Genomic DNA, 13,636 nt, shown 5'->3' on the forward strand with positions numbered 1-13,636 from the left:
GTTTCGACCAAATGTCGACCAAGTGGTAAGATTTTATTTGCGGAGATTTGTTCAGGAACTTATTGGTATAGTATTTTACTGTGATCAAAAAGTGACGTACCAAAACAAGTATATTTTTTCTGAATTTTAACTGCAGAAATGGGAAGAGCTAAGTATTTTAAGCTAAATGAGTGTAATTTTAGTCATTTTTGAGAAACTTTTATTTTCGGAGATTTGTTCAGGAACTTATTTGTATAGTATTCTTACTGTGATCAAAAAGTTACGTCCCAAAAAAGTATATTTTTTCTGAATTTTAACTGCAGAAATGGACAGAGCTAAGTATTTTAAGCTAAATGAGTGTATTTTTAGTCATTTTTGAGAAACTTTTATTTTCGGAGATTTGTTTAGGAACTTATTGGTATAGTATTTTACTGTGATCAAAAGTGGCGTACCAAAAAAGTATATTTGTTCTGAATTTTAACCACAAAAATGGACAGAGCTAAGTATTTTAAGCCAAATTAGTGTATTTTTAGTCTTTTTTGAGAAACTTTTATTTTCGGAGATTTGTTTAGGAACTTATTGGTATAGTATTTTACTGTGATCAAATAGTGACGTACCAAAACAAGTATATTTTTTCTGAATTTTAACTGCAGAAATGGACAGAGCTAAGTATTTCAGGCTAAATGAGTATATTTTTAATCATTTTTGAGAAACTTTTATTTGCAGAGATTTGTTCAGGAACTTATTGGTATAATATTTTAATGTGATCAAAAAGTGGTGTACCAAAAAAGTATATTTTTTCTGAATTTTAACTGCAGAAATGGACAGAGCTAAGTATTTCAGGCTAAATGAGTATATTTTTAATCATTTTTGAGAAACTTTTATTTGCGGAGATTTGTTCAGGAACTTATTGGTATAATATTTTTACTGTGATCAAACAGTGACGTACCAAAAAAGTATATTTTTTCTGAATTTTAACTGCAGAAATGGGAAGAGCTAAGTATTTTAAGCCAAATTAGTGTATTTTTAGTCTTTTTTGAGAAACTTTTATTTTCGGAGATTTATTCAGGAACTTATTGGTATAGTATTTTACTGTGATCCTATGTTGGCGTATCAAAAAAGTTCATTTTTTTCTGAATTTTAACTGCAGAAATGGGAAGAGCTAAGTATTTTAAGCCAAATTAGTGTATTTTTAGTCTTTTTTGAGAAACTTTTATTTTTGGAGATTTGTTCAGGAACTTATTGCTATAGTATTATACTGTGATCAAAAAGTGGTGTACCAAAAAAGTATATTTGTTCTGAATTTTAACCACAAAAATGGACAGAGCTAAGTATTTTAAGCCAAATTAGTGTATTTTTAGTCTTTTTTGAGAAACTTTTATTTTTGGAGATTTGTTCAGGAACTTATTGGTATAGTATTCTTACTGTGATCAAAAAGTTACGTCCCAAAAAAGTATATTTTTTCTGAATTTTAACTGCAGAAATGGACAGAGCTAAGTATTTTAAGCCAAATTAGTGTATTTTTAGTCTTTTTTGAGAAACTTTTATTTTCGGAGATTTGTTTAGGAACTTATTGGTATAGTATTTTACTGTGATCAAAAGTGGCGTACCAAAAAAGTATATTTGTTCTGAATTTTAACCACAAAAATGGACAGAGCTAAGTATTTTGAGGCAAATGAGTGTATTTTTAGTCATTTTTGAGAAATTTTTATTTTCGGAGATTTGTTTAGGAACTTATTGGTATAGTATTTTTACTGTGATCAAAAATTGATGTACCAAAAAAAGTATATTTTTTCTAAATTTTAACTGCAGAAATGGACAGAGCCAAGTATTTTAAGCTAAATGAGTGTATTTTTAGTCATTTTTGAGAAACTTTTATTTTCGGAGATTTGTTCAGGAACTTATTGGTATAGTATTTTACTGTGATCAAAAGTGGCGTACCAAAAAAGTATATTTGTTCTGAATTTTAACCACAAAAATGGACAGAGCTAAGTATTTTGAGGCAAATGAGTGTATTTTTAGTCATTTTTGAGAAACTTATTTTCGGAGATTTGTTCAGGAACTTATTGGTATAATATTTAAAAGTCCAAGAAATGCCTTACTTGCAATAAAAACAAAAATATCAGCAAAACAAGCAAGTCTTACTATCACGTAAAAACGGTAAAAAAAAAGCCCCAGAAATGCTTTAAAATGCAAGTTTATGTCCCAAAACTCTATTTTTCATATTATTAAACATATAAATTTAATTAGAGATTTTTCAGTCAGTTCAAAACATCTATTGGAGCGTCTATTATTTTTTGCTAAGATATTTTTGTTTTAATCTGTTAAAACAACAACTTAACCTACATTCAGAAAAAACAGTTCAATTTCCAGAGGAACCATGTACTTTTTTAAAACAAAAATGCTCTTTTTTGATGAGAAACAGGCAGTTAAGATAAGCTTTTGAAAAATATTTTGGCAAGTATTTTCATCATAATTTTTCAATATCTGACCAAAAATTACATGCTAAACACGGATCAAATATATTGTTGCTCCCAGAACTGTTGACTTTTGTCTGTCAAATGAGATTGACTTGGTTGTTATTATTAGACTGGCAGCAGCTGCTCTTGTGAGCCATTCACTTGATGACAGCCTTCTGTATTTACTTTTGCCACAAATATCCAACATCACGCCACAGGGTTGTGGGAAGGGTCATATGGAAACAGTGTGAATGCTGTACTTAAATTTCCTGCTTTATCATCGAGCACCCTCCCTGTCTGCATCGAGTTGTTTTTTGGAGTAAACACTGATTGGTTGATTTCTACTGTGGGTTCATTACTCATTAGTTTTGTATGCATTTGTAGGAGTTTTTGTGTAAAACAGCATGTTAATAATATTCGGTCGATCATAGTCAAATCATCTGGACATGCCTGGCAAGTGACTCATGGAAATTCCACCAGTCAGTTTATATAGACAGTGCTGCTGCTAAGCTGCAGGAGTTTAGCAGCACAGTGCAACATTGTGAGTCTATTTGTGGTTTGTACTGTGACATCTCTTTTGTCTTTTGTCAAATAAGGCAGCGTTTGTTGGCATTTACAGGTCAAAGTGATCCCTACTGAAGCAACAACAGCTGGGTTGGATTTGAAACCAAACAATGTAAATGCATCTTGAAGACCAAAACACATTATTTTGTTTTTTCAAATATTGAAACAGTGGCAAAATAATTACAGCACTGTCTTTCTACAACTACTGTCTTGCTAATTTGTGCATGTCCTACAACCATCACATGCCTTTCTGCCAATCCCAAGTTTTATACAATTTTGACCTGCACACATAACTCTATACTTCATAGGACCACTGTGGCCGTAATTGCATATTTTATTTTGGTACAGGTTTAACACTGAAGGTCCTTCCTGAGGAAATCCTGACCAATTAATCTGGGCTTGGGACTATCATAGGAAGGAAACGTAACATCCTTGTGGGCTGGGTTACTAAAAGGATAATGTAATATATCTGCTCAGATCCAATTTAATCAGATATATATAATAAATTAATTTAATGTAGATTTAGTGTTTTATTATTGACCAGAATTTATTTTTAATATTAAGATAAGCACATAGCAGGACAATAATTATAGAGTTGGTATTATTTATTATATCAGGATATTTAACACCGTCAACACATTTTAACATTAAAGTCATTATTTCCTTATTTAATTACAGACAACCGTGTCTCTGATACTAACCTTTCAAAAAGATCTTTAGACACAACAGGCTTTAACATTGTATGCATCATTAGCAGAGACTTGTGATGAAAATGTGACTTTTAGTCACAGAAGTGGAGACTGTATCAGATGTGTGAAGTAATACCTGTCCAATTCCTTCTAGACACTTTCAGGCCTTAGTGATGCAGCCCTCTTTTAGTAGGAAGTCATAGATTTTACGTGTTTTGTTGACGTCAATCTTGATCAGTGCCCGTGCCTGGGCAAGACGCAGCCCGCCCTGCCGTCTGCACTCGTTGACTAAAGCCTGCTTGTACTCCAGGTAGGCTCCCGGCACCAGGCGCACCACCTGGCATAACTACAAGAACAATGAAAAGAAAGGTGTTAAAAAGCATATCATACGATTTCAGCTAAATGTCAGCTCAATGAAAGGGTAAGAAGCATACAGTGGTAAAGTTATCAAAGTGTTTTTTTCTAAATCTGTCAAGATTTTTGCCCAAATACTACCAAAATGACTAATGGCATAATATGTATTGGCCAAATAATGAATGAGACAAGTTGATATTTTTTTTGAACAGATGTCTATAGGAATCAGGTTTTTAAAAACTTCCAGTGTTGTGAACCTGAACAGGTATGGCAACCTGATACGTACAGTGTTTAGAATCGGTCAAAATAATTAAATGAAAATTGAAGTTAAGTGCAGCAAAAAAAAAAAACGGAAAGAAATCGGAAAAAATAGTTTGAATTTATGTGTTCCCTAAGGTTGGTGTTAGAGAGGAGAACTTTGTCTGGAAGAAGGACAACACTGGACTCTCCTTCACATCCTCTCCACAACCTGCTGATTAGTTACAGGAGCACGTTTAGCACCACACTATAATTCTACTTTGGCTACAGAGAGACAATGAAATTCATTCCTGTCAGTTGCAATATAACTATTAAACAGTAAATTGTTACATCCAGAAGTATTACAATATTGCATGTATACTGTGAATACTATTGTGTATCTAGCTAATTCTTCTGCTACTTTCTTGATTTCTTGCATCAATTATAGTTTATATTATATAGAAATTATAATAGATTATAGTTTAATCTCTTTTATATTCATTCTATTCTATTTTACCCAACTTCAACTGATTCATATTTTCCACTTTCATCAAGAAGTGTCTTGTCATGTTAAGAATTTCCCTTGAGGGATCAACAAAGTAATTTCTGATCAGCGCCACCCAACCCACAGGTTTATTAGATACAAGGACCCAAAAGAGGAATAAACACAGATTTTCCCTCAGGTTTGTGTAATGTGAGAAATCAACTGATTTAAAAAAAAGGTGGAACTGCATAACAAACCTTTAATTTGGCCACTGTAACGTGTTTACAGTCTACATGGTTTGCTAAATACTAGCATAATTAGGGACCATCAATACATTACCATACTGGTGCATTTCTGCCAACAAACTACATCTGACAATGCTGGTGCACTGCTGCAAGCAGCTCCATAGTACATGTCACATCAGGGTTTTCAACACTAAAATCTGTACAGTCAGAATCTAAAGATCAAAAGATACTATTATGAAATTACTAGAAGAGAGCATTTGAGATAAAGTTTTTTTTCCATTTGATACTGATTTATATAATAACAAATATAATACATTTATATAATACAGTCATTCTGCTATAAAAATTATTGTTTTCCAAATGTGTTATAGCCCATGTAAAGATATGAATGGCACCAGGTTTGAATCACAGCCTACATGTTGAAAAGGCGTGACCAGCAAAGACATACAGATGTGTATCATTGCTATCAACGATGTCACCTACAGAAAAACCGACAGACTCAAAGGAAGGGCCTGGGCCCTGAATATGCCCACAGAAGCTGTGAGAAGTGGCCATTTAAGCTGGCATTTACGATCAGTTTAAACATTTAGTCACACTCTGGTTCTATACTGTCGAGAGCGAGACTTTGTTTTTCCCGCTCCTGTTGAATCTGCCACAAAGTAGACAAATGACTGCCCTACCTCTTTTTCCCTCTCGTTGAGCTTCTCTGTTCCGGGCAATCCTGTCAGGTTCAAAGGAGGGGCACTCCGCCGACCCGTTGCTGTGGAGCAGAAATTTAACAACATTCAAACAAACATATGGCACCCCAGTGTTGATCCTCACTAAAAGCAGGCTGACGATGACGTTTACAATGTTGCACTTGGAAGACATTTACAGTATATTACATGTTGTGTGGGGGTGAGGGGTGAAGGTGGTCATACCTGATACTGTGATGGTTGACACAGCTGGAGTGATGCCAGCGTCTCTGCAGTTCAAAGCAAAACACGTGCATTTGAGTAAAGGGTGTTCAGTACAAATACATAATTTATTAGCTGCTAATCAAACAGAAGATTAGAAAAAAAATCTAAAATACAACAGATCAGGAAGATGTGGAAAAACAAAGATTAAGAACAAGTTGCACACAAAGTAAATTTCACTTCTGTTGTTCAAATCCAAGACCAGATATACTTTTAATGTTTAATCATAGAGATGTCGTCTATGTAGTTGCCTATGCCTGTGTAAAAGGGATTAAAAATCGAACCAAAAACACCTCAAAGAAACATGGACGTGGCAGTAAAATGCTGAATCCAGGACTGAATCCTGAGAAAGAAATGAAGAATGGAGATTGAAAACCTTTGCAAAAAAAACAAACAAACTGTGCCGTTACCCTTAGGCCAGATGTAATGGTCCTCTGGCAATGACCCTGTCAGTGTCAGAGGACCATTACACCTGGAGGAGCTGGAGGAATTCTCTAAAAAGGAATGACCTAAGAGTTCAGGACTAAGATTTGTTACAAACCAGAGTTGTCTGTTATTCAGCAAAAAAAAAAATAGAAGTGACTTTTAAGATTTATTTTGTAAATTATGTAAAACATTTTCAGACTTTTGGATGTTTGAATGAAGCCAGTTTAGAAATGCTCCAGGAAAAAGTTTTTATTACATTAGAATCTATGTTAAAGCTGTGTAAACGTTTTGGCTTCACTCAGTAGAACAGATTCTCACGTACATTGCAGCCTGTTTGCTGAGCCACTGCTGACAGGCTCGACCGTCATGGATGTACTGCAGAACTTCACACAACATAGTCCTCTTCCTCCGCTCGTCCTCACGCATTCGCTTGGCCCGCTCATACACTCTGGCACCTGAGGCGATGATGTACAGTAACATGACTACAAGAGCAGTTGTGAAATCATATCATATGGATTATAGCAGCACCACTGCTGCTGGAAATGACAAATGAATTAGAAAACCCACCAACCAAAGGTAGGGAGTACAGCTATAAAATTCATTTCATTAATAACGATGCAGAAAGGTAGGGTATTTTTCAACTCACTGCAGAATGACTTGATTCCTGCTTTTCTGTATTCCTGGAGACGGTGAATCTCCCGTCGCAATTCAAACTCCACTGAAAAAGAAAGAAGCAGGTGGAGTTGATTATAGGTTAGGAAGAAGTGGCTTCACTGGATCCAACCCTATCTGGAAGAATGCCTTTGTTTGGGTTTACTAAAGAAAGATAACACATCAGCTCAAGAGATAGGGATCAAGGTCAGTGGTCATACCATGAGACTTCACACTCTAGTACAGTAGGTGGTGGTATGCATCTTAAAACCCACTACTCACTGCAGGAGTAGTGATGGTCTGATATGTTAAGTACACTATGTACACTAAGGCTGTAGTCAGTAGTCAGCACATTTACAATGAAACACAAACAGCAGGCTGTGCTGGAGATGTTGACTTTATAGAAAACAAGCCTTTCAAATTTCTTCTGAATGTTCTGACTAAAGAAAAAGGTCCATTTTAATCCACAGAAAATCCTGAAGCAGAAAGAAAAAAAAAATCTAAATCTCCATTCAAACTAAATTAGTGCAATGACTTGACATTCTGACATTTGGGTAATTGAAGCATTCTTTGTCTGAATTGTCAGCTGGGCTGAATACTAACAAGCATGACTTTCGATGAATTTGTCGTGTTCAATCGGCCCGACCACTTTGGCAAACCTTCTCATGACGTCGTACAGCTCCTGCACCTCCTTTGGATAACAACGCTCCAGCACTAAAAGGGAGGGACAGAGGAAGGAAACATTTTGGTTTTCCATTGCTGACCTGTGAATTTTAAGTCAAACATTTCAATCAGAAGTCCATTGCATTTATGTTTGTATTTAGGTATATAACTGTGCTGGGCCGGACAACATGCCGTGGAACTACCAGATATCATGGATGTCACCATTAACACTGATGGAATGGTTTTATAGTTTATTCTATATGACAGAGTATACACTTGTTCCACTTCTCTTTTATAGAGCCTTCTGAAGTATAAAAGTAAATGTAGAGAACCAGGATTATTCTCCTAATACTGTTTTTTAGTCATCTTGGGCTCTGTTTGCATGTTTTGTTGAATTTATGCTTTTACTTTTTATGAGTGTAAATATGTTTATTAGCCCGATCCTTAGAAGCCACCGCAGGGGAGGACACCTCCCTCTGGCCTTAGCTCTCTGCCCTCACTAGATCAGGTCCAGCTGTCTTGCCCCACCCTACTGAGAAAAGCCATAGCCACAAAGCTGCAAGGCACACAGAAACAGTTGTTTCATCATGGGAGTGAAAACACGAACAAAAGATAATCAGATCATCAGCCATGATGATCTTTGCCTGGTCATTTACTGTGCTTAAACCCACACTCATCTTTCTATGAATAGCATTATCCTTCTTATTTAAAGATCTAAAATGTATAGCTGCAAATATGGATGAGAGTCCGAACAGTTCAGGAACAGTTTACTGAGACCTGAGAGATAGATTTGCTGCCATTACAGCACATTATACACGCTCACACAGAGTAGAGTGTGAGTGTGTGACACAGTCTCCATGACAACCAGTCTGCAGTACATGGGTGATCTCTTTTGTCTTGAAAGAGAGATAAAGGAATGGAGTGTGGTAGGCAGAGAACCAGGTCTAACTGGAGAAGACATGAATAAAACTAAATAGAGATCAGCAGACGGACAAACAAGTGTGGGTTGAGTGATTGAAGGAGGTGAAATGTTGATCTTTTAGAGGTTTAGTCTGTAACATTTACTGTAAGTATATCCTTTTCTTACTTGTTATCCACTACACCTGCTCTCCCAGCAGGGTGGCTAGACGTTTGCACACAAACTGTGGTTATCACAAAGCTATATATATATATATACAGTATATATGTGTATATATATATGTATTTATATATATATATATATATATATACACATATATACACATATATACACACACATATATATAGATATATAGATATTAATATATTGATATAGATATATGTGTGTCGACTAACCTGCATCATCAATGTTAATTAAATATCAATATAATTATAATTATTTTAGCAAAGATTTAGCAAACAGCAAAACAGGGTCATTGTTTTGGCCCTAAAACCCAGTACATTTATCAGTGAGACAACATAAAGTGCTTGCATTGGTAGGTCTACAGGCTGTAATTTAAAATTTAAAAATTCTCACAAAGCCACAAAACTTCTAGTTATCCTAATTGTGATAGTTGGGTTATGTAAAGTCCAACCTTTAATTCCACTGTCTTTACCAACAATTTGTGAACTTCCTCCCATTTTTAGAAGGAAGTGATTCAGCTTTTTTACTTTTTTACAGCTTTTTTGAAGGAAGTGATTCAGCTTTTTTACTTTGGCCATGTACAGTAGACTGTTGACGGACTCTTAGCCCTGAGCTGTCTGATGTACCGTGTATAAAAAGATCTGTCTGGTCAGGAGGTTTCAGATAGTATACCTTGCCAGAACTGTTTGTATGCATCTATGGAAACACTGCAATGATTTTGCTGGCAGATATCAAATGCCTCTCTGCACTGCTATGAATACCGTTACAGCTGAGCCGGTGCGAGTTTAAAAAACACTTACTCTGGAATTTCCGAAGGTTGATCAGACCATGGTCACGGATAATCCTGAAAAGGCAGATTTGCACATGCATTAAAATATAAATAAATATTTTAAACAATGTAGTACATGCAAATGGTCAGCCTTTCTATAACTAAAATGTAGAGTGCCTGATAGAGTCTGAAAAAGGGTTTTTAACTAGAACAGCTACCAAAGTGGACTCGACCCACAGTAAGTCAGACTAAGAGTCAGAAACAGCACAAGCTACAAATGTTCTTTTTGTTCCGACTTGCAGGTGGTCTGTGGCATAATGAAATTAATAAATTATTTCAAATATAAATATTCATATATATATATATATATATTATATATATATATATATATACATATATATATGTATGTATATATATATACACATATATATATACATATATATACATATATATATATGTATATGTATATATTACAGCAGAGAGGTCTGGAAATTAAATGTCTCCATAAATCTAATGTAAAAGCTAGAGTACCCCCTACTGATGAAACCAAAGTATTGCTTACTGCTCCGAGAGCACATGCTGATAAAGAGTTATTGACGTAGTTAAAGACGTACTTACTTTTTTCTTCGCTGTCTCTCCTTTAATCTGGAGTGATATATGTCAACGACTGCGAGTTTAAGAGCTAAAACACGAAAACAGACATGAATTAGCCAAACAGAGTGATTTAATGAATTGCTTTTAGTTTAGTCGATTTACAAATGACCACTCACCACGGAGGACGTCGGAGTCGTCATCTGCAAAATCGATGTCTTTTAAATCCCATTCAGCGTAATTGTCAAACTCCTGTATGGATGGTAAAAACCAGTTAAAGAATCAGAATTCCTCATTTTAAGTTCAAATATGACAGGTCTGTAGTTCAGTTATTCTTATGTAGGTGAAGGGAAAGTAAAAGGGAAATTCGACCCTCAATCTTTTTAGTTCAAACCCCTTCCTACATACTGTATAAAGTCTGGCGCTCCCAAGGGACATTATTCACTGCATGAATATGATGATGCTACCCAGCATTTCTTATTCTAATCATATTCTTGAATAGTGTTTTGAAAAACTACCAAACGTTTCTTTAAAAACCTGTTATGGAAATAGATAGACATTCAAATAGTATCACAGCTATTGATCTTCCTGAATACCGTTTACTGTGTTTTCTGGTTTGTTTTTATCTTCCTGTCCTTTCTATGTTCTGAAATATTCATACAAATGTAAATTGTAGATAAACGTAGAATTTCTTTTTCCCCACCTCAGCTAGAGGGTATGCCTGTGAGACTATTGAAAAGCCTGGTTATGTCCAGGTTGAATTCGTTTCCTCTTAGAAGGATTAATTTAACTTTAGTGACCAACTCACCTCCATGAGGTCTGCCCTAGCAGGCATGTATCCAGCCATGTCTCGTGACAACACTGAGTCGAATGTGGGTCGAGGAGGATCATCAGTGGCTGTGAGAAAGACATCATCAAGGACGTGTCGTTCTTTTAGTGAATAGGACAACATCACTTGTATTTAAAGTAAAGTAAGTTTCAACAAAAACTTTCAAGTGCGTTGTAGGATGTTTGGCAAATCACAAAATACCTCAACTTAGACTTATTGATCACAGGTAAAGGACTATTCTCTGTAAAGTAAACATGTGAAAGGAGCCCTAATAGTGGTACTGACGTTTAAATAGAATGGCACTTTCTGAAAAATAGTTGTCTTTTGTTCTCTGTAAGTTGAGCAAGGTGGAGGAGTAAAGTGGGTTGTTGATGAAGTTCTTCATGTAGTGGCTCTCACACTCTTCTTTGGATTTGGTGCGCATTTGATATGCAACGTCCTGCCTAATAAAAGAAACGGTAAATTACCTTAGCTAAAAGAAATTAATAAATTGTTGTATTAGATACATGTCTATTACTTATACCTTTGTATAAGTAATAGTTGTATAGGTTTTCTGACATAACATTTTGCTTATTTATTTATTTTAATACTCACCAGTTTCCAAAACCACAGTCCATAACTGCATCCAGCAGAGCCATCTCTTCCTGTGCTTTCCATCCATGTTCCAGGACAGGAAAGTCTGATGTCTACGAGAGGGGGCAGATGCGAGGACAAAAAATTGTCTGACAAAATTCTGTATGACACAAGATGACAGGGAGATTTGTATTTATTATACATACCATTATTTCATATTTGTGATCGCTCTGGTGCTTCTTGTATTCGAAACCTTTGGTGAAACACTAAAATAGGAAACAATGATTGCATTAATTTACATATGTTCTAGTTCTAGAAGTTACACAACTTTTCTATTGTTTAATTAATTTTAAAGCACAAACCTGGAGGCAGACTAATAAAGGAGACGGTCCACATTCTGCACATTTAATATAGGGCTCAGTGAGGTATGAGGAACAGCCTCTGCATGGAGGTTTATCACAGGGATCACCTGAAACCACAAGATGATGCACAAGGTTGCAAATTTTCACTAAGACTAGAATAGGTAGATAGGGTTTTTCTTTGTAAATATAACGTTAATACTTAACAGCTTTGCTAATTCTAGCTGGTAACTTTGTAGATAACTTACGTGGAATGGTTTTGATTGGTTTTAAATTTCCCACTGCATTTTTTCGGTTAAAACGTTGAGGAGGTTAACCCCTGCCATATTTTACTATTACATGTGCGTAACATTTCAGGTGTAAAACTATATTGTCGTTATTATATGTAAAATATCATTTAGTTTACTGTACAATGGTGGTTCGCCTCTGTTGACAAGACAGTATTAAGAGGTATTTCATTTATGCTCGACTCTGCGACTATTTGAAAATACACAGCTTTATCAGCACTCATACCAGAGAAAAACCAAGCCATTTTACAAATTAAAATTAGAAAGTAGATGAGCACAAACAGAGAACAACCGAATATCACAGCGCTTCTGTTGCTGTTAACAAAACCGCTAGCAAACAAAAGCAAACGAGGCTTAATGTGGCTACATACACTCCAAACAACTTGAAAATGTTGATGTATTTTGATGTTAAAAGGTCTCATGATAGAACTCACTTCCAAACGATGTAAGTCGCTCCATTTGAAAATGGCGTCACAAAAAATAAACCTAGAAATCGGTGTTTTGTTTGGCGCAACTCGAGTTGTGGCTACTAGTAAGCCTGAAAAGGCATAGAGAGTCGAGCGCCGAGTAATCGGCTGAATGACGTGTTTTGTCTTTCTTTTTGTCCTTTATTTTTTCTACAGAAATACAGGCAGACAGACAGACAGGTAGACAGACAGATAGACAGATAGATAGATAGATAGATAGATAGATAGATAGATAGATAGATAGATAGATAGATAGATAGATAGATAGATAGATAGATAGATAGATAGATAGATAGGCAGACAGGCAGGCAGACAGACAGACATAGATAGACTGTCATTTTCTGTGTTTCCTCGGGGTGGCGTCGTTGTACCATTTTGTTCCAAGGCACCACCCTACTCTCACTCCTTTTCTAGTACCACAAGAGGGAAATTATTAACAGAGAAAACATGTGGGTCTGCTCTAAATATATCTACCCAAAATAAAAAAAATTCAAACCCTGCAGTCATTTATATGCTTTAGTAAATAAACAATGGAGGTGGGAGGCTCAGTTTGAGTTTCCTTTTTAACATGTTTTCTAAGAATCTTTCTATAATATGTGGGTTAGTTATTTTATTATCATTAATTGCTGGCTTATTTTGCTACAATAAAAGCAGTGTAATAGTCTCCTCCTATTTTATATGGTATAATATACAATTAGTTATATAGCTGTAGTCAGTCAATCACACAAAAGTAGAGTTACACAAAAATCAAATGTTTACTATTTAGTATTATATTCTAGTAATATGTGTCAAACGACGGCCACTAGTGTTTAAAAAACATAATGCAATCCCATTGTTGACTCTATTGTAGTCTGGACCAAATTACACAATAGTCACACTACACCCTCACGCTCCCTTCATTACACCTCATTATGTGTTTAATCCCCCCCACCCGGCAGTGCCAGCCCACTCC

General features: G+C 35.5%; 1 protein-coding gene across 1 annotated transcript; it reads right to left on the minus strand.

Annotated features, from left to right (window-relative positions):
• Positions 1 to 2,400: 2,400 nt before the first annotated feature.
• Positions 2,401 to 12,803, minus strand: tada2a (transcriptional adaptor 2A). Its single transcript, XM_008309397.3, has 15 exons — positions 12,652 to 12,803; positions 11,934 to 12,040; positions 11,778 to 11,837; positions 11,593 to 11,684; positions 11,284 to 11,441; positions 10,978 to 11,066; positions 10,349 to 10,421; positions 10,197 to 10,260; positions 9,610 to 9,653; positions 7,648 to 7,758; positions 7,040 to 7,111; positions 6,716 to 6,848; positions 5,932 to 5,975; positions 5,692 to 5,771; positions 2,401 to 4,037 (listed from the first exon to the last, which is right to left on the minus strand). The coding sequence occupies exons 1-15, from the start codon at positions 12,674 to 12,676 to the stop codon at positions 3,852 to 3,854; spliced, it is 1,338 nt and encodes a 445-aa protein (XP_008307619.1). The 5' UTR covers positions 12,677 to 12,803; the 3' UTR covers positions 2,401 to 3,851.
• Positions 12,804 to 13,636: the final 833 nt, after the last annotated feature.

The sequence above is a fragment of the Cynoglossus semilaevis genome, chromosome 4 (genome assembly GCF_000523025.1).
Source record: "Cynoglossus semilaevis isolate Cse_v1.0 chromosome 4, Cse_v1.0, whole genome shotgun sequence".
NCBI classification, from domain to species: domain Eukaryota; kingdom Metazoa; phylum Chordata; class Actinopteri; order Pleuronectiformes; family Cynoglossidae; genus Cynoglossus; species Cynoglossus semilaevis.